The sequence below is a fragment of the Protopterus annectens genome, chromosome 6.part0 (assembly GCF_019279795.1).
Source record: "Protopterus annectens isolate FY-2018-M chromosome 6.part0, PAN1.0, whole genome shotgun sequence".
NCBI lineage: Eukaryota > Metazoa > Chordata > Ceratodontiformes > Protopteridae > Protopterus > Protopterus annectens.
This window is the reverse complement of record NC_056737.1, coordinates 1,466,561,030-1,466,585,345: the sequence shown is the minus strand read 5'-3', so window position 1 is coordinate 1,466,585,345 and position 24,316 is coordinate 1,466,561,030. Positions and strand designations below refer to the sequence as shown.

At 34.8% G+C, this 24,316-nt stretch overlaps 1 protein-coding gene across 1 annotated transcript in view; it reads left to right on the top strand.

Annotated features, from left to right (window-relative positions):
• Positions 1-24,316, top strand: part of LRP1B (LDL receptor related protein 1B) — a gene marked incomplete at its 5' end in the record, with an annotated part of 5,941,474 nt that overhangs the window by 4,361,367 nt on the left and 1,555,791 nt on the right. The window contains one exon of the mRNA XM_044073672.1: positions 15,306-15,494. Within this exon, the coding sequence (XP_043929607.1) occupies positions 15,306-15,494 (189 nt within the window). The remainder of the gene's footprint in view (positions 1-15,305; positions 15,495-24,316) is intronic.

Genomic DNA, 24,316 nt, shown 5'->3' with positions numbered 1-24,316 from the left:
GTACTCATACCTTCATTCAAAAAGTACGGATCTTTCATTGTTGGATTGTTGGCTGTCATTAATTTCCCTTGTTTTCTTTGTTTTTTTGGGGGTACAAACTTCTATAATGTAAATAAACATTATTTTGTACCTCCTTTTTTATAATTGGTAATTAATCTATCTTTCTCTTTAAAGACAGTAACATCAAGGTAGTTAATATATGCAGGAATTAATGCACATGTTTTCCTTATTTTTTAAAAACAGAAGAGAATTTAAATTCCATTCTGGAAAACAGTGGAAATAAAATACCCAGAAGAAGCCTGAGACTGACTGCTATGTTCAAATGTAGCAGTTGCAGACATTGTAAATATATAGTTTTGTGAGCTTCTATGAAAACTATTTGTGATTACTCCTATAAAACTGGTGTGCTTGGGCACTTTGATTGCACCTTAATGAGGATTGTATACCTCGCCAAATGTTTAATCAGCGAGGCATTCTATGTGAGTAAAACTGAATAATGATTGTGCCAACACATTTATGATTATCCATATTCTCTTATGAGAAATTATGGTAACAGTGCCATGTTGAACATTCCTTTGACTATGCTGGATTTAAGAATTTTTTTTTTTGTACTGGAAGGATACAGAATGGGAAGGCAAATTAGAGAAGAGAAAATTAAGTTGGCAGCTATGTTTTAATATCAGTGTCATGTCTATTTCTAGTCTACCTAAATTAATGGTAGCTAAGCTTTGATATTATTATTTAAATGTATAATTTATTTCTATTTATTTGTAAGATTGGTCATATAATTTTGATAGTTACGGTCGTGTGATTTTCATATACTATTTAAACAAGTTTCTTTGGGTGTGGTTATTTTCTGAATGTGTACTTCTAATTTATTGGATGAAAACATTCAAAATAAAGTTGAATTGTCTTCATGTTGTGGAAGCATTTTTTGGATAGCTAATTGAAATGTCAAGACCTGCTAAAGCGAGGTAAACGTATATATAAGTTCATGTGGGTAGGGGGCATATAAGTTCATGTGGGTAGGGGGCTAGCCCTTGCAAAAACACATTTAAAGGAGAATAAGGATCTTTGAGATTCAGTCTTTTCCTAGGCTTTCTGTCATTTTTGGCTCGGGGTCACTTGGCATTTCAAGTGCCAACATTTCAATAAAGAGCCATTTTTGTTGGCATAAAGACTTTTTTTAAGTTTTTACTGTCTTTTTTGGGGGATTTTCTTTTCTTTTCTTTCTTTTGTTTTCTTTTCTTCAGTTACAGTTCGTTCTTTATCAGAAAAGTTTGGTAATCTGGCAATTTTTTTTTCCATAATAAATTTTTATTGAAATATATTTTCCAAAAACATTACAGAAATACAATAAACATCACACACATAATACACTATAACTACTACATCTGGCAATTTATTAGGTAGAATATAGATAATACATATTACCTGCTGTTTTCCCTTGTCCTTCAACCTAGAATTCAAAAGATCGCTAGTTGTGTATGTGATCAGTGGGGGGTGTGGGGGGAGTAGCCCCCATCTACTCAGGTTATAAACTACTTACCCTTTTAATAGGGACTGCTCAATATAAAACAATACTAGACAATATTAAACTGTACTGGGTGGGGGTCTATGCCCCCCACACCCCTACTTTAATATTCTCACTCTGAGATCACACTACAGTGGGGGAAAAGGGCAGATACACTGTCAGTAATATTTTCGGTGACATGGATTTTAGGCGATTTGGACCCTATGTCAGAAATTTTCAGCGAAATGGATTTTCGGTGAAATGACACTGATCCATATATATATATATATATATATATATATATATATATATATATATATATATATATATATATATATATATATATATATATATATATATATATATATGTATATACAATACAGACATAGATATAGATTTAGAGAGATAGGTGCACTGTTTGCATCATTTTGACAATCTCACAGATGAAAACCTGCAGTGTTGTGCAATTAAAAGTAAATAAAATTGATTTGACAATATCCATTACCAGCTATTGTTAATTATGTCTCTTACTAGAAATTTTATGAGTAACCATCTATCTGTCAGTGACTTCCACACTGATATGGGACATTTCCTTCATATGTCATGTTCTCTCTTAAAATGAAACTGTCATATTTTTCGGATGAAAAACTAGTTTGCCATAAGTGTGATGAATATTATGAATATCTGCAGTGTCTTTTCATTGATATTTCTGATGGGATCCAGAAAATGTTCCACACCTTAGTGAGATTGGTGAGGTTTAGATTTTATCAGTTTACAAAGTAATGGATGTACATTCATAATATATCTAAAAGAGTTGCCAAAAGGTTCGAGCAAATGAAACAAAAATTATGAATACAAGTTTGGAGTTTGACTTAAACAGAGCTTAATATGTGAAAAAGTGTACTGCAAATGAAATGATGCAAATGCCTAAGACTAGCTAGCATTTTGAGTTATGCAGTCTATTGTGTAAAATTCACTGAACTATCCATTGATTTATCGTACAGTTGTAGAACTTCTGTTGCCTAACAGTTATTATTTTAGCATTGCTTGCCATCTAGACATGTAAGCAATATCTTAATCACTGAAGTATTAATTCTAATTAATTTTTATATAAATAGTATAGTCAGCCAAAGCTCAGCTACTTAAGAACATATGGCACTTTAATTTATAATGCACTAAGGCATGAAAGACATTCGGTAGTTCTGTTTAACTCTACATTTGCGTCCAAAAAAGACAAAAATAATAGCATAATGATTTCATTTCAACAGAATGTTCACTCCTTAAAGGGTATCCATCCTTTATGAGACACATTTAATTTAGATTTTAAATAAAATATGCAGTTTTCACCGTCCATGTTTCCTTGCATTTCCAGTTGAGTTGTAGTTCATGAACTTTATGAAATGAAAGTATCTTTTTAAAATAAATTCATAAATGAATGGGTCTTCTTTCAACCTTTACAATGGAATGATGTCATTATTTTAAAAGTTGATCAGAGAAGTTCACTTGTAACCAGGGTCCCTGTTTTATATTCAGTGACCAGAAATTTGATCTATGGAGTTGCGAAAACTAAATTGTGATTACAGGGAAGTATACAAACTGCTATATGTGAGAATATTCCCTGTTGTCAAAGGCACTTGGATTGTGGAGTTAGTATCTATATATATATATATATATATATATATATATATATATATATATATATATATATAGGTTCATAGGTTCATAGGTTCATAGGTTGGTACTAGGCTATCAGTCCTAGGGCCTATACAAGCCTAGCCATAACAATTCCCTGGCTATTTCTTCCCACATTATTTACTTTCCTGGACCCATGTCTAGCAGGGCGACTGACGTGATCCCTGGGGTGAATTTCCTTTCTCCCATCCAATCGTCAAGGTTCCTCTTGGAGAGGTCCAAAGAGGCACTCTGCTTGACATGTATGGGCAATCTATATATAGGGTTCCTATTAAATCAGTGAACACTTAAAATAGTGAACTCTGTTTAATCTACCCTCTGTAATCGAAACAGCAAAATCCTGAAAGCACGGAACAGCAATTTTTTCCCCCAGGGAAAAAAATCACTGGCCCATTTTTGGGAATTTGCCATTTCCTCCACTGTGGTGCGATCTCAGAGTTTGTATATTTAAGTAGGGGGAGTGTGAGGCACAAAGCCCCCCACTTTATTTTCTGTTTGTTTTTTTTTAAGGAGCAGTGATTTTTTTCATTGGGGGAAAAAAATTGCTGTTCCGTGTGTTTGGCATTTTACCATTTTGCCATTTTAGGGTCAATTATACAGCGTTCATTTTTTAAGCATTCTCTGTTATAATATAGACTATATATATATATATATATATATATATATATATATATATATATATATATATATATATATATATATATATATATATATATATATATATATAAATAAATATGTATATATTGCCTGACAGCAGTCAAGGTAATAAGAATAATATAACTGTCCTAACCAGATGCTCAGAGATCTACCTATTATTTTTTTTTTTCCAATATCATTTTGTGTCATTTATTAAAATGTTGGACATGAACTGATTATGAAAACGCCCATTTACAAATTGCAAATCAACAAATGCAAACAGCTTTGGAAATAAGTATAAAAGAATATTATAACCTGCAAGCTCTGTTACACATCAGGAGTGATGGAAATATTCTCAGGCAACACTATCACTCGATGTAATATTGACTTCAGTTTTTTGCTTTTATCATATAGGGGGATGTGCCATGGGCAGCATCTGTTAAGCTTAGTCAGTTTTAGGTTAAATTATAGGAAAACTTAAAATACAATCTGGAACATATGCATTAGAAATTTCATACATAAAAACATTCAGATTAAAATCAATCCATCAGTTTACTCCCTAAAGTGTTTTTATGTATGAAATTTATAACACTTAAAAAATACTTATATTAAGTCTATCAATCCTTTCCCTAAAGTTCACCAAACAAGGTAAACAGTGTTGGATACAATACTTTTCCTAAGTGATATAGCAAAACAACTTGTTATATCTTGTAATTGAACACCTAGTATACAGTACAATGTTGTGGTCAAATATATCATGCAATAAAGCTCCAGCTAGCAATATTCTTACATCAGATGTAAAACCCCAACTACCAGCATAAGACAAAGCAAGTTTAGTAGAAATGCTGCTAAATAAATAGTCAGTGAGTTTTTCAAAGGTTAGCATTCTTGCAATAGCATATAGATTATAAAAGTCCTCAAGACATTCTATAACATTTCTGTTATCACTAACTAAATCATGTTCAGTTCCAAAATAAAAATTGAATACACTTTGTACTGAAATTATTTATAATCATACAATCGCTGTTTGACCATAATTGCAACTTTTAAACTTTACTTTTGGTCAAGCCACAGCTTCAGTCAATAAAACAACATCAGCAATGTATTCAGTTAGGAAAGATCTCAGCTTCATCCACTAAACTTCTAGGACTCACCATCAATGACAGTCTAAATTCTGACTTGCATATAAATGAAGCTGTTAATAAACTTACCAAAAACTGGGTGCCTTATACAAAGAAGCAACTTATTTTACCAGTGATACCAGAAGATGCATCTCATCAACTTTTCTTCTTTCGACCTTACTCTATGCTACCTTCACTCCAGCTAACATAAATTGAGCTCAAACTAGCCTACTGGAACAGTGCTATAGCAAAATAGCTAAAGTTGCCAACATTAAACCATATAAATCTCACTACTGTCTGATATTCGACTTTCAAAGCTTTAACTTCAACAATATATAGCATTATCCTGGCCTGTTACTGCACATCACCTTATTTACAATTCAACTTACCGACGCTGTATAATTTTGCTCTCCTAACAGACTTCTGCACTCTACTGACAAGCTACTTTTGGTTACAACCAGATCTAATAACACTAGTGAGCATGGCTAAGTTATGAAAATCAAAACAAGTAGGTGGACCACATAGTTCTTACCGTAATTATATGCACAGGTGGTAAATCTGAATTTCTTATTAAAAATTGTGAACCATATAGCAGTCCCCCAGGTAGAGGCCTCTAACAGTATATAATCCTAGCTGTGACAAAGAATATAGTGTAAGTGTCTTTCATGCATCCTGACAGAAGATGGACCGGACAATGGAAGATGCTAGGACATGAACCCTTCTTCTCATATGCACCCTTTCATGACAATGGGTCTGTGCAAACAACTGGGCAATATTAATTATTCAGATGTGTATCTTGAAGACCTCATAGATAATGATAGAAAATCCTCACCTTGAAAGCAGTGCATGATAGTGGCCAATTATTAGTCTTAACTGGCTTTAATGTGCCTAGGCCTTATGTAAGATCTTTCTTAGGGGAAAATAATACCAGGTAAAGGTTCCCACATATCTAGTGTTGTGGAGTTTCATGAATGGGAAATGTGATTTGTATACTGACTTTTTTTGCAACCTAGGTAGGGTTTTGTTAATGATACTATGCAGGCATAAGCAAAGAACTTCCCCAGGGTTGTGGTACAGACTTATGAGTGAAGGTCTTTGCAGAAATGAATGTCCTGAAATTAGCTTACATGTCTGTTGCCGCCATTTAGTAATGCATGTTTAGCTGTTTCCCCCAGAATGATGATAAAGGTCTTCAACTTGTGCAGTTTTGCATGGTGGAGGTAAGGATGTTTGTGGATCACCCATTCTACCATGTATTGAAGCTGACCAAAGCTTCAGCCAGTTTGGGAACAGTATGGAATCTTCTTGTCTTGGCCCACTAGAAAGTTTATCTTCTAAGAATTGTATGTAATACTGTTGCTGTTGTGTATTTGTGCCAAGACCCTATGCATACTGATTTGTCTGAAAGGTATGCTACCAATCTCGTAAGTCCAACAACACGGATATAGTTCACCAACTGCCGAAAAACACTTTATTGCAAAAACTCCAAACACGTAAACGCTTTTAAAAAACAACTCTATGCGTTTTTGTCCACATAAGCACATGAGACTTCATCAGACAAATAATTCATCACAAATGGCTCATTAAATACTTCCATAAAATTTAAAACCACCAATGGAAATTCATAACGTCATGTTCTCATCAAAACAATCAGAAAAAAGACTCATTATATTACAGAATTAGGATAAAACAAGCTTCAACATTTGTAATTCTTACTAAGACCTTTTAAAAACCTACCTTTATGTCTTGTGTTCATTTTAATATAACATTTGAAACTTCTCAATGAATAAATAAAGAAATAATCATCACAATCATTAGTTAAAAAATTCATTCAATTGTTAAAAACTCATAAATATTTTTGCTTAAATAGCACCATCTGCTGTTCTTAGGGAGCTATTGCTAGTACCATTTATATTCTAGCTGCTCTCAATTTTAACACAGGGATTAGTGAGATGTGCTCATTTAGACCAGGGAAACTTGTCGCCTCTAATAATATTTGCCACCATAGTTCTTTAAATTCCAACCATTCCTCCCAGGGGCCTCCTCTTGTTTCCTTCTTAACTTGCTCAAGCACAAAAAAAGCAAATTTTGAACCCTCACATATTTGCGTGTGCTTATAAAGAGCTTTTGTTTCTTTTTTTCTGGATATCTCATAAGTGTGTTCATAAATTCTTTTTTTCAACGCTCTTTCTGTCTTACCTATGTAGTATGAATTGCATTGTGAACACTTAGCCAGGTATACCACTCCCTGGGACTCACAGTTGTAGTATCCTGTGCTATTAATATTAATGCCTTTAGCTATCAAGAACATCTCACTATTATTACTAACATATTGGCACTGATTACAATGGCCACACTGGAATGTTCCCTTCCTTTCATTTGATACACATACTTTATTTGTAACATTATTACTATTATCCAATTTGTTGTATTCCAATAACTTTTTTATACTTCTGCCATTTTTATAAACTATTTTGGGGGTGTCTTTTTTTAATGTTTAGAACATCAGAAAACGATATAAAATTATCCCACTCTCTCTGAAAAATCTTTTTCACTCTGAGATTGAATAGGTTAAACTCCATTACCAGGGCTGATTTGTATTGGCGGTCCACTGTGTTACTACTTTCGTTAATGTCCGTCAGTTTTTCAGCATTGTTCAATGGATTAATGTTATCCAACAATATACCCTTTATTGGCTTATATTTAGTTAATCTATTCTGCTCCACCTCTCTTCTAATGTTTATAATAAACTCCAGTGGGTAACCCCTAGCCAAAAACATCCCCTCCAGAGTGTTGCATTCCTTAATAAAATCCTCGTTCCTACTAGTCATGCGACACCTCCTCACAAACTGACCCTTGACAATGTTCTTTTTACAGTGTGGGGGTGTGCACTAGTGTAATGCAAAAAGGAATTGCAAAAAGTACTTTTCCTAAAAACTTTGGTCTCAAAATCGGTATTGTTCATATTTTTGTATACTTCAATATCCAAATATTGTAACCTATCAGTGGACATGGTGTATGTAAACTTAAGAAACTTGGTGGTGTTCTGAATGTAATTAAAAAATTCCATGAAATTCTCACCACCTCCTGTCCAAAAGATCACAATATCATCCAAAAATCGCCGATAAAGCGACCAGTATTGATTGTACACAGAATTCAGCACAAAGTTTGACTCCCATGCTGCTAGCACAATATTAGCGTAGGTGGGGGCACATGCCGCACCCATTGCTACGCCTCTTATTTGCTGGTAGTATTCTCCATTGAATAAAATGAAATTGTACTTCAATACTACATCAACTAATTCCACAATTGCTGTTTTTTCTGAATGTGTCAGTGTATTATCCAAAAAAATCATGTCTTCAAACCACCTCAACCCCTCTAAGTGGGGTATACAAATGAAAAGGTCAATAACATCTATTGTAATGAAAATAAGGTCTTTAGTCAACAAATCGGGGGTAATATGCCTTAATAAATCCCAGGAGTCTTTTAGTATAAACTTATTTCTATTACAAATGCGTTTTGTCATAGTATCCACATATTTAGCCAAGGGAAGCGTTTTAGAACCATCAGCTGCTACTATTGGTCTTAATGGAGGGTCACAAACATTCTTATGTACCTTCGGTATACCAAAGATAATAGGAATCCTAGGTTTAGGTACATGAAAAAATTTTTTCAAATTGACATCAATAATACCTTCCAATACCATGTTGTCAAGTATGGTATCAATCTTCTGGTATGCCAAGTATACCTCCTGTAGAGATACTATTCTATATTTACTATCATCTCCAAGTATATTACTCATTTTACCTTCGTAGATAATATTCTCCATTATGACCACCCCTCCTCCCTTGTCTGGCTTCATAATTCTGATTTGGTTGTTATACCTCAAGTCATTCAAAATCTTGGATTCTTCCTCTGTAAGATTATATTATTTTGTATTGTATTTAAATTCATCTCTAATCTTCTTTTCCAGTGATATATCCAAGTTCTTTATTTGGGGATGATAAGGGGGGTTGAATATACTTTTTCTTGTGAACATAGAAAACTGAGAATCAGATTCACAAACCTTAGGGGTTAAAGTAGCTTGCAAATTAATCTTCCTAAGGAACAACTTCATATCTATTATGGTTTGAACAAGATCACCCTTATTGTTGGGAATAAATTTAAAACCTTTACTAAGAACATCAAAATGTATTTTATTAATATAAATATTACTAAAATTGTATATTGAAAAATTCCTAAATGAATGGGTTGTGCCTGTTTGTAGAATCCCATCTTCCAACACCGGATGAACCATACACGGTGAATTAAAAATCATAGTCTGAATAGGAACCACAAAACGAGTAGGGGTACTGGTAGGTGTGGGGGTGGGGCTGCATATAGTTCTATCTAGTACCTCCCTCTCCCCCTTCTCCCTCCCCTCTGCTGAAAATTTTGAAAACGTTGTTTATTACCACTATAATGCTGAACCTCATTCGTCAAGGGTGGAAATTCAGTATCATAGTCACCCCTATGATATACTTCACCATGGGTTGTTCTCACATTGTTGTACTCAGTACCCTTATTAAACCTAATTCTGTTATTATGTTCCCATTTTCTGGAAGGTGGCTTTGGATAACTGACATTATTTTGATAGTCCTCCACATCCCTTTTTAATTTGTTTATCTTCCTTTGTTCCAACACAGTGCTTCTAGCATCAATATCTGATCTAATACTAAAATATCTGTCTTTTTCACATTTAATTTCAAAGAGCATATCATTCTTAATAAAACCATCTAATATCACAATTTCCTGTTCAAGATCTTCCAAAATCCTGTTGTTCTCTTTTATAATGAGCCTAAGTATTTCCAAACCACATTCATTAAAAGCATTTATCAATTCCTTATGAAATAATGTACCGGGTTCAACATTATTAGGGTACTTCCAAACCCTCAACCCTTTTGGTACAATTTTCTGTTTGATACATTCAGTAAAATAACTATTCTCAATACAAAGCGGTTTAATAATACCAGGTAAAGGTTCCCACATAGCTAGTGTTGTGGAGTTTCATGAATGGGAAATGTGATTTGTATACTGACTTTTTTTGCAACCTAGGTAGGGTTTTGTTAATGATACTATGCAGGCATAAGCAAAGAACTTCCCCAGGGTTGTGGTACAGACTTATGAGTGAAGGTCTTTGCAGAAATGAATGTCCTGAAATTAGCTTACATGTCTGTTGCCATTTAGTAATGCATGTTTAGCTGTTTCCCCCAGAATGATGATAAAGGTCTTCAACTTGTGCAGTTTTGCATGGTGGAGGTAAGGATGTTTGTGGATCACCCATTCTACCATGTATTGAAGCTGACCAAAGCTTCAGCCAGTTTGGGAACAGTATGGAATCTTCTTGTCTTGGCCCACTAGAAAGTTTATCTTCTAAGAATTGTATGTAATACTGTTGCTGTTGTGTATTTGTGCCAAGACCCTATGCATACTGATTTGTCTGAAAGGTATGCTACCAATCTATAGCATGCAAGGCTGCTGGTTTAATCCTTGCAAGGGGATTTTCCCATTTTTTTTCTGTTTGGCTATGCTTTAAAAGTCTCTTGGGCCATTCATTTAATATTTTCTATGCTTCTATGTTTTTACTACTGATATTTTATAAGTTTGTTTTGTTTTGCTTTCCTTCAGTGGTGCAAAAGAACTGATTTTGATAAATGGAAATCATCAGCACCTCAGGACTGTATAAGGTGAAAATTGAAACAGTGCTATTTAAGTACAAATGCACATCTAGTCAGAGAGGAGGAGTCTTCTAAGGGTTCAATGGTTTACTCAAACCATAAAGAATGTTATTGACAAGGAATATGAGCTAAATGAGCATCTGTCAGCTAAGTATGTTATATGTGTATGTATATATGTATATGTTAATGACATCCATGAAGTACTTCTCATCTTCTTTGTCTGAAATAAATGGCTACCTGAGCACTGTAACCTTCTTCCTATGTAATTCAGGTATAGCATTTGGGATAGTGTAATCTGGATTTATATAGATGTATGCAAAATGTATTTTTGTGAATTATAAATTATATTATTTTCTTTGTCTTTATCTTAAAATCTTTATAAAGTTTAGGAAAAACAGCCTTTCTAGCTCTGCCAAGCATTACTATTGGACTTTTGAATGTCTTCTGCATTAGGCATAGTAGACATACAGATACAATTACGTTTTTGTATCAGACTGTGTGGTATAATGACCTTGCCAAGGTTGGCAGGTTTTTGTATCTGTTAAAATTGATCAGTGAAGGTGACTACTAGTTCTTCTGTCCTTACTGAGGTACATAAGAGTAAGTGACAAGTGGCATTATAAATGATAGCTACTCCAAAGAATCTCCTCCTGCTCACTTAGAGCTAGTATATCTTAATATTCACCATATCTCTTTACTCTTTCATTGCATTCTTTGAGACAGACGACTCTGAGATGTGTTCTGAGCTTAAAGATATGTCAAACCTGTTTAGAGTTTGGCTAGTGCATCAAAGGCACTAAACTGAAGAGTTTATACAAGTTAAAATCATTCATACAATCAAAAGTAAAATGCATTCAAATTGGATGCATTGTTATAGATAAACAAGAGAATATCCATCTGCTAAAACCAATATGGCCATCCCGATTTAATAGTTTCTTATAAAAAGAAAACAACATAATATCCATCTGCTAAAACCAATATGGCCATCCTGCTTCAATAGTTTTTTATAAAATGAAAATAATATATCCTGTCTTCCTAATTCAGAACAATAAGCTGTATCAAAATGTTTTAATTCACACAAATGAAGAAAAAAAAACATTTGTTGACTGAGTATGCCATCTGGTCTATAGTCCTTTTTTAGTGATAACCCAGGCTCTCAAAGAACGCTCAAAGTATTCAGTTGTTTCCAATTGTGCATACATGTATTCAGTTGTTTATTGTTGTGCTTATAATGCAGTAGCAGTTAATTCACTATCCGAGAACATTGTGGCAATTTATACAGTACATGTTTTCATTTTCAGTATATTTACATTATTTACAATTTTTCAACAGAAAGTGGTAGTGACATTGTATTACCCAGAACCCAGTGAAATGGGTGCAAAACTCCAGCACATCCCATACAGGGGTCATACTTATAGCATCTTCCCTACGTTTAACTTCTACAGGGTTGCACAATGTGGGTAAGTTATATATCTACAAAATAAAACAGATTTCATCACTCCATTCCTATTAAGTACTTCACTCAATTGGGCACTTATACAAACAAAGCAATATTGAATACTACATGTAATGAAATAACATAAAAATATAAATAGACCACTCATATGACTTTTTGCTCTCATTTTAGCTTTTGCCTTGGGTGTTAGAAGATCAGAAAGCTATGACATCTATTCTCATGCCAGGTGCTTGAACTCATTTTCCAGTACAGTTACTGCAGTGCAGTATAAAGCAGTGCTACACTGTTGAGGGTGCCATCTTTCAGGTAAAATGTTAACATAAGGTCCCATCTGCTTGCATAGGTGGTAGCTCAGGTGGATGTAAACTATTCCATGGTGCTTATTACAAAAGAGCAGGGGGCTGCTTTTTGTACATATGCATGTTGACATATACATTATTTATAGTTACTTTCACTTTTATAATCACAGTATTTATATATCTACATTTTTATCTCAGCAATATTTGCACCTGACATATTTTTCAGTACTACATTATCTTACAATAACATTATTGTCTTTCTCCTTTCTTTTTTTCTCTGTCACCATCCTTTCTTCCTTAACCAGCTTTTTATTTCAACTTAAGCATCTCCATCTCCTATATTTTTTATTATAGATTAATTCATCATGTTGTACCATTAGTTTATTTCTCCATCAGCTTCATTAACTTTTAACTTATGTATTTTAACATAATGTTTCTGTTCCTTTCCTTTCATCTTTTCCTGTTTACCAGTTCTTTTCCCATTTCCATATGCCATATTTCACATATAGCATACCCATCACCATTTTTGTTTCGCTTTGTCACTTTTACAGTCTTTACTACTCAAAAAAAGATGCACGGAAGCAAAGTGTGCAACAGTATTTTTTTAGATTCAGACCACCTTCTTCATTCTAACATGATTCAATCTTGACACAACAATAAAAAAAAATAAATAAAAAAAATCACTAACAATTCTTTCTCCAGGTACACCCCTCATCCAAGTATGCTAGTTCTCCTAATATTGAAGTATCTAACATTTACACCCCTTTCAAATTATAAGTTAAAACTCTACCAAGACAATATTTGTATTTATTTCTATATTACTCTCCATATTCCTATTATAGTTTTGTATTTTCCAGACTTCACTCCTAATACATTTATCTAATCTCTATTATTATATGTTATACTTGTTTTCTTAATTCCACCAAATCCGTTAATTTCATTTTCTTTAACTGTAATCCAATATTTTAATATTTTTTCATCCTTTACCACATTCTCGATCATCCACATCTTGTTTTTAACTACAATAACCAGATCATCTGCATATGACATACAAATATGGATTATTGTGCCTTTCTCCACCTGCTATCTTCCTTCTGTCATTCCATAAAACATGTTTTTATTACTGCATTCACCACCAGTGCAAACAGGCACATACTCAATGGACATCATTGCTGAAGTCCTCTCCTGATTTTTTTCTCTCTCAGTCTCATCCATCCATTTACCAAAACCTTGGTGTAGAAAGCACATTCACATTTTTCCAGTCCTATATGACTCTAAAATGTTCTACATTGCCTCCTGACTTATCAAATGCTTTTGCTCTATCACGTGCCACTAACCTTACCTCTGTATTTTTCAAAATCACATTTCCCACTTCTTTGTCTATCATTTCTTTTTCTAGCAAAGTGCAGCCAGAAATGACCAAACTCGTTACGTTTTCTGTACATTGGCCTGCAGTTCTTTGCAGCATGCCACCTTTCCTTCATTGTCCACATCTTCTTGTATTACAGTCTTGCACCACATGCATTTCATTGAAAAAAAAAAGACTTTATGTTGCCCCCGCACCTAACACTATTTTTTTCATCATATTTGGTTAATTAACTTGTTTATTGTCCCACAGTTTGCAGCAGTTAGCAGGAACCAGACTATTGATATTATAGTGAAACTCATTAGCTTTTCATAGATTTAAAGTACCAGATATACTGATATTAAAGATATTATGTATGCTTAACTTATTAAATTCTTTTTAGGCTGACATGCAGAATATACTGTAAAAAAGGAATGTGCATTATTTTATGTGTGTATGTTTGTGTGTGTATATACATGTATGCATGTATTAGACTGACTGAACATACTGCTTAAATCTGCAAAAGTTGTCCCTCCCTGTGCAGATGAAACAACTGATCGGTTGTAAAGTTTTTTAACCAAATTGCTTGTTTGTGTAGATCTCATTAGTGTAGTATGTCATTTTATTATCTGCATATAAAATGTATTTCAGATCATAAACGTTCCCATCTCTCTCTTTCTCTTTAATGAGGGCTAGAGCCTGTGATTCCCTTACATTCTAACACTGTGTGTCTGTTTGAAGATATTCATTTATTGTGTGTGTGATGTTTATAGTCTTATTCTAGGCAAGGAAATCTAAGCGGTGTAGATGTCGAGTACTTTAGTAAAGCCCTAAAATGAATTTGCCGGGCACTGACATAAAATGAGTAGAGCAGAATTTAGTTGAGTATGGGACTTTTAGATTTTTTTTTAACTCTAAAGAATCAAGGATACATCAAGAATAAACAGTACTAGTTTCAGCTGTTATCCAAAAGGCAGGTTAGGTTTTTAGCTTTTATAATAAGAATTCTGCCAGAGTCAGTTGTCTCAGAAAAATCACTTTCTCTCTGCTTGTTTATTGCTAAGTATACACTTCTGAGAGATAATAAACATTTTTCAGCATACCCACAGCCCTCAGTAACATTATATTTGCTTTACTTCTGTGGCCGACATTCAGAGTATTATTTTCTGCCCAGCTATGAAATGCACATAAATATTAATGCTGTAATACTGATAAAATACTGCTTAAGGTTTTTTAACACTAAGCATGTCATTTGTCTGAAATGTGAATGAAGTATCTTGTTAGCAGGAATTCATTCATTTTCTTCACAGCTCTCATGCGCACTATGCCCTAGCAGGTAGAGAGCATTCATCCAGTGCAGAATTCCCTTAACTGGTAATAAAGAACCCTCTGGGCCTGACAGGTTGTCACAGCAATTATTCACAAGACATTTTGTAGCAGTTTTGTCTGTCAGCCAATGTAGACCTGAATATTTTAACTGGCAGTCTTCCAAGCCTGAGTATTAATCTTTGCATCTCCTATTACAGTCCCTAATGAAGATATTCCAGGAGTGATTGCACTAACGTTGTTTGAAGACTTCATCTACTGGACAGATGGGAAAACAAAGGCACTCTACCGTGCTCACAAAACGTCTGGAGATGCCAAAGTGACACTCATTAATTCATGGCATACTATTACCCATCTCCAAGTGTACCATTCCTACAGACAACCTGAAGGTAATTACAATACTGATTCTTCTCAAACTGCACAGCATTTCATTGTCTATTTTTTTTTCTTCTCCTTTGGACAAAACTTTTTCTTTTGAATGCTTCTAATGTTATTTAGACTTGCATTCAGTATTCTGTCTACAGAAATTAACTTTCAATGATTTTGCTTCTTATTACAATTTAAAACTCATTTCTGTTCCTTTTAATTTTTTAATGGAATCATCCACAACATATACAGCAACTATTATTCAAAGGTTTACTAAAATGTTTTCCGGAGAGCTAATTTAAAATCAGAGAAGCACAAGTAACATAATTACGAGAATACCAGCTAATGCAATTGCTTTCTACTGCAAATTAAGAGTGATGTTTTAGCTAGTACATTTTCTGTGACACAGAGGATGATATATACACTTCAAGTCAAGAAATGATAATTAGCTTGACCAACAACTCTTGAAATTAGAAAAACTCCTGAGCTTATTTTCCTCGAGGGAAAAAAGGATAAGTTTTGTGAAGTCAGTCACAGATCATTAAAAAAAATCACTTGTCGTTTCCAATATTAGCTCATGTTTAACAATGTCACTGCCTTATGTTAAGTTGTGAAGGCATACCAGGCCAAAGGACTGACAGAAAGAAAGAGCAGTGGACATGTTGGTGTTGGTTTGGTTCTGAATGACTATTATAAACATCCATGCCTAATCGGTAGTAAAGACTATTTGCTGTTATTTGATAAGACTGCCATTGTATTAGATTAGTGAAAGCATTTCATATAAAAGCATGAATGGTATAAATTGTCTCATATGAAGGAATTAATAATTATAACTTCGCTAGTAACACAAATCATGAACAATATACTTTTTGCATGGATATACAGGTGAAATATCTAATTAAAATAAGAGCAATTTGCACTAAAGCTTCAAGTATATTAAAAAAAAAACATGAAACTAGTTTTATTAAGTTAGGTGTTCTGCAGAAAGAAATGCTTGACAGAAATGAGTCGTCTATAATATATTTTATGGGCATTATATGCATGCATTGCTTTATGCTGATTGTCTTATTGTACTTTGTAGTTGGAGGCCTGCATGTGTAACATGCTTTCTCCAGACACATACCTTAACCTGATCTTCTACTAACATGAATACAAGCATCCTAAAACATTGTTTTTTCTGCTGTCGTATCAATAGCTTCTCTTTACTAATAAGGAGATTTCAAGAAAAACAGTGTAATAAATTCTGGGTCTGTATAAAAAGAAAAATGGATTGCACTAATTGCATCTAAACACAACTGATTTAAGCATGATGAATTAATGACTTCCATACATGAAAGAAAGCTGCTTGATATAAATGACAGATTCTTTAGTAACAATAATTAGGGCAGACGAATTTAAGACGGTATGATGCATTGTGCATTTTTTATGCTACTAATGTCAGCTTTAGTCACTGCATGTATTTTGTATTATACATTTTCTTCAGATTTATAGTCAGTCAAAAAGGTACTGCATTTCCTTTTATGAAAGAATTTCTAGTAAGATGTTTCTTTCTGTAAATAGTAAATTCTATCAGTTGGATTTCTTTTGAGTGAGGAGATCCCATTGGTCTGTGACCAATGTTTCATAGGTAAATCTCTCTGATTCTAGTGGGAGTAAGGGAAATTTTGGATAGGATACTCCGCAGTCCTTAGGCTTCTGGTAACCATGTAGAGGTGACATATGTTCTTTGTAATGCTCTACTGAGAATGAGACATTCTGTATGTGATGGAGGGATAAGACAGTATATTTCTAAAAACAAATATACAGTCACACAATGGGCAGATCTTTATTCATATATGATCATACTCATTAATTTATTCATTTAATCATTTTTAATGTATTTATTTACTTGGGATCCCACTGCAGGATTGACCATTTTGTTGCTGTTGGTTCCTATCAAACTTCTTATCAACCTCTTTAGACAAGACCATTTTCTGCCAGTTTAGGATGACAGGGGTTAGAGCAGTTATCATTTGGGAAATGGAGAAAAGATCCTTGCATTCTGCAACACTGTCTGGTTTTGCAGCTAGAGGGGTTTGTATGGCATTATATGTTACTAGGTTCAGCTCTTGTGGGCCATTTTAAGCCTAGTCAATTACCCCATGTGAGAATCAAACCCTGTGCCTTGTGTTTGCAAGGTAAACACCTTAACCAATATACCAACCTCCCACCTAGAGGGCATTGATGTGACAGGTGCATGTGCATTTCTCCATACATGATTCACTGATCCATCTGCCTTCCTCCTTACTGTACATATGCATATATGTGATCCTCTACCATTCCCTGGCCTCTGGCAGGGACTGGCCATGTGATGGAATCCCCTATGTCCCTCACACCACACCACCCCCGGTAGGTAGGATGGACATTAGGTGTACATATCCATCCACAGTTTCCAGGTGGACCTTTACCTTTCCAGGCCAGTATTGTATCCCAGGTTTCCAACGTCACAAACAGAGATCCTTCACCTGTGCTAGTGTATTGGTTTTAGCAGTTGTAAATGATGGAACTAGCTGAAATTGGCAGCATTGTCACATATGGTGGACATTACACAACACTCTGCTACAACCTGCAGCGGTGCTACAAGCCAAGGAGACTGAAATATATTTATTCTATTTTATTTTCATTTGATTACTCTGACTGGGCCATGACAGATTACTTTTTACTGGCAGCCTGTGGAGTATCTCTCTAAAATTAAACATTGACGACAGCAAAGTTGACAATAAAAAAAAAAAAATATATATATATATATATATATATATATATATATATATAAAATATACATATGAATATTTTATATATATATGTGTGTGCGTGTGTGTGTGTGTGTGTGTGTGTATGTATACATATATTAAAAAAGAAAGCAATGAGAAAGACAGCAGTTTAATTAAAATGATGAAATAAACTGGATTAAGGACATTAGTAATAGTTATATAGTTATAGAAAGGACAGCTAAGAAAAATAGTATGTAAGAAAATGAGGATGGATAGGTTATATTAAGAGAAGACTGGAAGACTGTATTAAATAATATAGAAATAATTATATAAGAAAGATTAGGGAGTACAGGGTACCTCCTGAAAAGACTGAAGGTAGCACATATAAACACACATGCACACTCTTTCACCATTAGTCACATTTTTACATGGATTTCTCACCTATATCTTCCTCTCTCCAAATAGCCCCTCTTTATCATAGAGTTTCTTCTTTTTATTCTCTCTCCCTCTCTCCGTTCCTGTCACTCAGTACACACACATGCGCACACACACACACACACACACACACACACACACACACACACACACACACACACACACACACACACACACACACTCTGCCTAAAACTGATTGGAAGGACTGTCTGTAAGGAAGAGCCAGCATTTGCAAAATAGTCCAAAGAGGAAAATAATAGATTATGGAACAGTAAGCTTACTCTGGTAAACAGGCACACCAACAGAGCCAAAAGTGTAGTAGAAAATCCTTTAGTTTGACTTTGAAGTATTGGAGGATGATATTTGAGAATGGTAGTTGGGAGTGAGTTCCTGATCTTTGATATGTATGCAGACTATAAGGAGTCATTTAAAGTATTCTATGAGTTTTTGACAATGGCAAGGTCTGCATCCATAGAACAGAGGGGTCTTAAAGGATTGTAGCAGTGTAGTAAATAATTAAGTGAAGTATGCTTCTTAGGAAGTTAGAGTATGTCATGGGCATGTTTTAACTGGCAGAAGATGAGATAGCTTGAGAATCCAAGGCAATTTCATTTTGGGAGGGATAGACAGTGATTAGTTAAATTAGACATCTTGGTTGCAAATTTAGCAATTTTTTGTAGCATGTCTCCAATTTCCATATCTGTGAAGTGTTCGTATTTGTAAAAACAGGAGAAGCAAAGTGTAGGCTACTTCCTATAAGTAGGATGTAGCTGTGGTTTTGCAAGAGTGTTTGGTGAGAAAGCTAGAGGCTCTGTGTAGGTCTGTGTTTACAATGATTTTCTCCATCATTCTGAATATGAACATCAAATTTCAATTGTCTTCACAAATAACACCTACCAGTTTGGTTTGGGAGACTAGTTCCAGCTGAATGTTTTGGGAGGAGAACATTGTAAAATTAGTCCTAATATTTGTGCTTAAGCTAGGAGTAAAGAGCATTAGTTTATTTTTCTTAGGGTTTATGGGCAGTTGATAGTGAGTTTACCAGGTCTCAATGGAAGTAAGTAATTATTGGGTAATGTATTGTAGTGAGGATAAAGTGGTTGCAGATCAGATAAGAATATCCTCAGCAGCATATTGGATAAGCCTAGCATAATGAGAGAGAGAAAATAAAAAAGATTACTTGTAAATAAACTTAATAGTCAAAGACCAAGGATTTAGCATTGTGGGATACCTGTTCATACCAGCAAATAAGTAAGGAAGGCAGAGTGCTATTTGACTGATGGAGTGTAATTAGAGAGGTATCTAGTAAACCAGTTATGTGGAGATAAGGAGAAGAAATCTAGAGAAGAAAGAGCTTAGATTAATTTAACGCGAGAAACAATACTGAATGCCTTGTAGAGATTAAGGAGGACAGAAGAAATATATTTATGTTCATTCCTTCCTTCCTTCCTTGACAAATAGTGTTGAGGAAAGAAGGCAAGGATGTAGTCATACATTAGTCGGGACAAAGGCCGTGTTCTGTAGATAAAAGAAGATTGTTAACTTGAAGGTATTAAAGGGCTTGATTATATATGAATCTTCTAAGATATGCTTGTTTCCATAAAATAGGGACAGTGACCAGTTATAGAACAGCAATTTCTGAGTATGAAAATAAGAAGAGAGAGAGAGAGGTTTAGCAGTGAGTTTTAGGTATTCAGCAGGGAGATTGTCTGCAGCCATAGTGGAAGTTTATGCTTGCCAGGACGATTTTTGATAATTTTAACTGGAGAGGTTTTAGGTTAAAAAATACAGAATTTACAAAATCAGGAAGAAAGGACAGAGAGGAGTGATGTGGGTGACATTGTATTAGAGCATCAGCTGCATTTATCAAATATGCGGTGAAGCTAAATTCTGTATCTTGATCGGACAGATTGGGAAAGGGATTAGCCTATGTTTTTCTTGGTTTTAAGAGGGTGTCAATGGTGGACCAGAAGGAAAACAGGAAGCTGAAGCAAACAACAAATAGACACATGCTCAGAAAATATCACATTAGGCTGGCCAGTGCAAACAGCAGTGAGAATTACTATTATGACAAGAAATATATATTAAAATTGCAAGTTGCCACTATCAAAGCAAAATAAACAGACAGCCATTGCTTTGCAGAGACCTAAACTCTGTGACCTGTCTGTTGTACTCCATCCAACCTGTTACACAAGGTGAAACAATGTTTAAAATATATGCTAACACCAGTGCTATTCAGACTGTGTATCACAGGTATATAGAAGGTAAATACATAGTGCTTGCATCTCCCATCCACATGTACTGCAGGCAGGAAAAAAATGGCATCTTTAGGTAGAGAGGAGTAAAACTAGATATATTATGCAAGAGAATGAGATACCAGCAGTATGAAATGGGGCAGAATAAAAGAGTCTGGATGTTCATTTGTACAGTACTCCATTTTGACTGGCTACAGCGTGCAGCATTAAAAAGCAGGAATATATTTCAGCAGTCAAGTACACATTCAATAGAGTTAGCAGCACATGTCTACATAGCTATGTGATACTATTCCAAACCAGTTACTGCTGACCCAAACAGTGTAACCTGTAATGAAACACTATGTAGCAGAGGGGACACAGAGGTCTGGGTAAAAAGTACAAGGGACACCACCCAAAAGAGGGAGTCTATGTATTGCTTTGTTGATAGGCTTGGGGATCAGCCTGCACACATAAAGAAATCTCAAAAGGGTAAGAAGAGACTCATAGTCAATGGCTGCATGTACTATCAGGAAAATGCAGAAGTAGCAAAGACTCCTGGAATTTCATGTACAAATTAAATAAAGTATATAGAGGCATGGCCATTATAATGACCGTACCCACTGTCAAGGAGCTTAGCTAGTTCATTGGAAGGGGCCACACACTGAACCCCTTTGCTCCCATTGCTACCATTGTTCTGGAGGATGCAAAGAAGAAGAGCCAAGTCTGGTATGATGTACTGTGTGGTAGTCTAGGACACAAGGTGGTTGAGACAGTGCTGTTATGAAAAACCTAGGCTCAGTTTGTATTAAGAAGGTACAAAAACGGCTGCTCCCAAGTTCCAGTAATCAGAGAAAATCCACAAAATTGTTGAAATACCCTGGAGGGTGAAAACAAGGTCCAAATGAACAAGCTGTGATAGTTTGAATGCAATTTTTAATAAAAAACAAAAGCGTTTTCGCTACGGACGCAGCTGTAGCTTCATCAGAACTGAATTTTCAAATAGTACCACCAAATTTCAAATATATAGTCACGTCCTTTTACGTCAACTAATTAGTTAAAACCTTAAAGGTACACAGTGGAAATATATCCATAGTCCATGTACTATATATAAAAAAACGACATAAAAGTAAACATTGTCTCATATTTAAAAAGTAGCACCCCACATTAGTAAATATTGCAAAACATTTTAAGCTTTGTTTTTTATATTTTTAGTATACAGTGTATGGCATATAGTTAACAATTCAATAACCAACACTCATACCACCAAAACAAAGCTGTTAATCTAAAAAGTGTGAACAATATATTCAACTGTTAATATTGCAATGTCTAACCAAATCTTAAAAGTTGGAAATACTTAATATCAGCAGTAAAGAAACTATATATATAATAAAGTACAAAAATAATAGTACAAAAATGGCTTTAGTTTTCTTCATACTTATAAAACAGTATGATAAACTAACGTTCCAAATTTACAAAGTACAAGTTTTATCTTCTGTAATTTCTCATTTTTAAAATGCAGGAGATGTTACAATGATCATTCAGACCCGGAAAACTAAAAGAGTTTAACATCAACTGCCATTCTAACTCACAGGTTTCAAGCAATAAAGAAACTGGTCCACCTCTTATAGAATGTGCGACCTCATCTATAGCTACAAAGTAAAAACTATGGCCTGGGTTTTTTGTACAGTGTTTCGCTAGGGCATTCTCTGTTTTGTTTTTTCTGATTGCATACAAATGTTCGTAGATTCTGTCCCGGAATCTACGATCGGTTTTGCCGATATAGAATGCCTCACAGCAATTACACTGGGCCAAGTAAACTATGGATTTGGATTCGCAGTTGAGTCTGTGATGAATGTAGTATTTCCTATTCCTGATCAGAAAGGAGTTCAAGACTTTCACTTCTCTACAGTAATTACAAAACCCACACTGAAAACACCCTTTTAATCTTGTAGTACTGTTAGATACATTATTCCTTTCTAATATTGCTTTTAAGTTACATCCTTGTTTATACACAAATTTTGGTCTATCTCCAAGTTTTTCAAATAGTTCTTCGTTATTCAATATATAGTACCAGTTCTTAGTTAGAATGTGTTGTATATCCCAAGAGTTGATGTTAAAAGTCGAGATAAAACTAGTCTGGAAACGTTTGTTTGTTTCAACATTAACTAAATTGGGATTGTTTCTCTCCTCAAGAAGAAGAGCCAAGTCTGGGTGGTGAACCATGCCAAAACAATTTCATAACACACACACACACACACACAGACACACACACACACACACACACACACACACACACACACACACACACACACACACACACACACACACACACACACACACTGTCTGTCATGAACTTCAACATGGAGTTTTATTTTCTGTGTGAAAGTCAATTCCTGTATGCTGTCATAACCACTGATAATGGTATCACTATACTGGTGTTGCCTACTAAGGAGGAGCTGCAAATTAAGCAGATCCTGTTGATGGATGTCACATTCCCCTTCCCCCGCTAGCTGGTAATCAGTTCTAGTCCATTCATAGTCACATAGGTGTGGAGAGCGGATGTAAAGGTGCTGCCATTCACTGCAGCCCTAATATCCTACAAGACGCAAAAGGGGTAGAGACAGCTATTAAACTGCTTTTTAGGTTAGTTAATATATAGGCAGTTACCTGAAGCCCAAGTTTTATCATTATTGATTATCAGATGGCTGTTTTGGGACTTGTTAGGAGAGCATTCCTTCTTGTTAGCCATCATGGATGCATTTCTCTTAATGGTCAGATCATTTGATGTCACATCAAGCACTATAACTTAACAAACATGTATGAAATGGATAATACCTTTGCTCTTCACTGCAAGCAGCTCCTAACATTTGGTTTCCTCCCCCTGATATTGCTTGCTCCTTTATTATTCTGAAATTGTTGTTTCCTTGTTTGCTTATGTAAATGACTGACTTTACAGAGAAGGAATTAAATGTAATAAGAAGTGAAGGCATCCATCTGTGTACAGCCTACTTTTTTAGAACACATCTCACTTATAGAAGGAGTATTTCATGCACAAAAAATTATGTGGACTCCAGGCATAATCAAATGTGTTACACTCTTCAGAATGAATGTGACATAATTTCTTCTGCTCTACATTTTGAAGAAGAGTAGAACTGCAAACACAACATAATGTGTTTCTGGATGTGTGGGGAAAGGCCATCACCTCATTATAGTCAAGGTCTGCAATGTATTTAGACAACTGTGGCAGATCACATGCTTACTTACATCATAAGACAAAAGAATGACATTACCAACCCCCCCCCCCCCAATTATAGGATTTTCTGAACCAACAAACATTTTAACCCTGTATTATTTCTAACAGAACTTAGTGCCTGTGACTGGAACCCTCTAAAAACTCTCCCTCTTGAAGAGGCTATTATATATTTC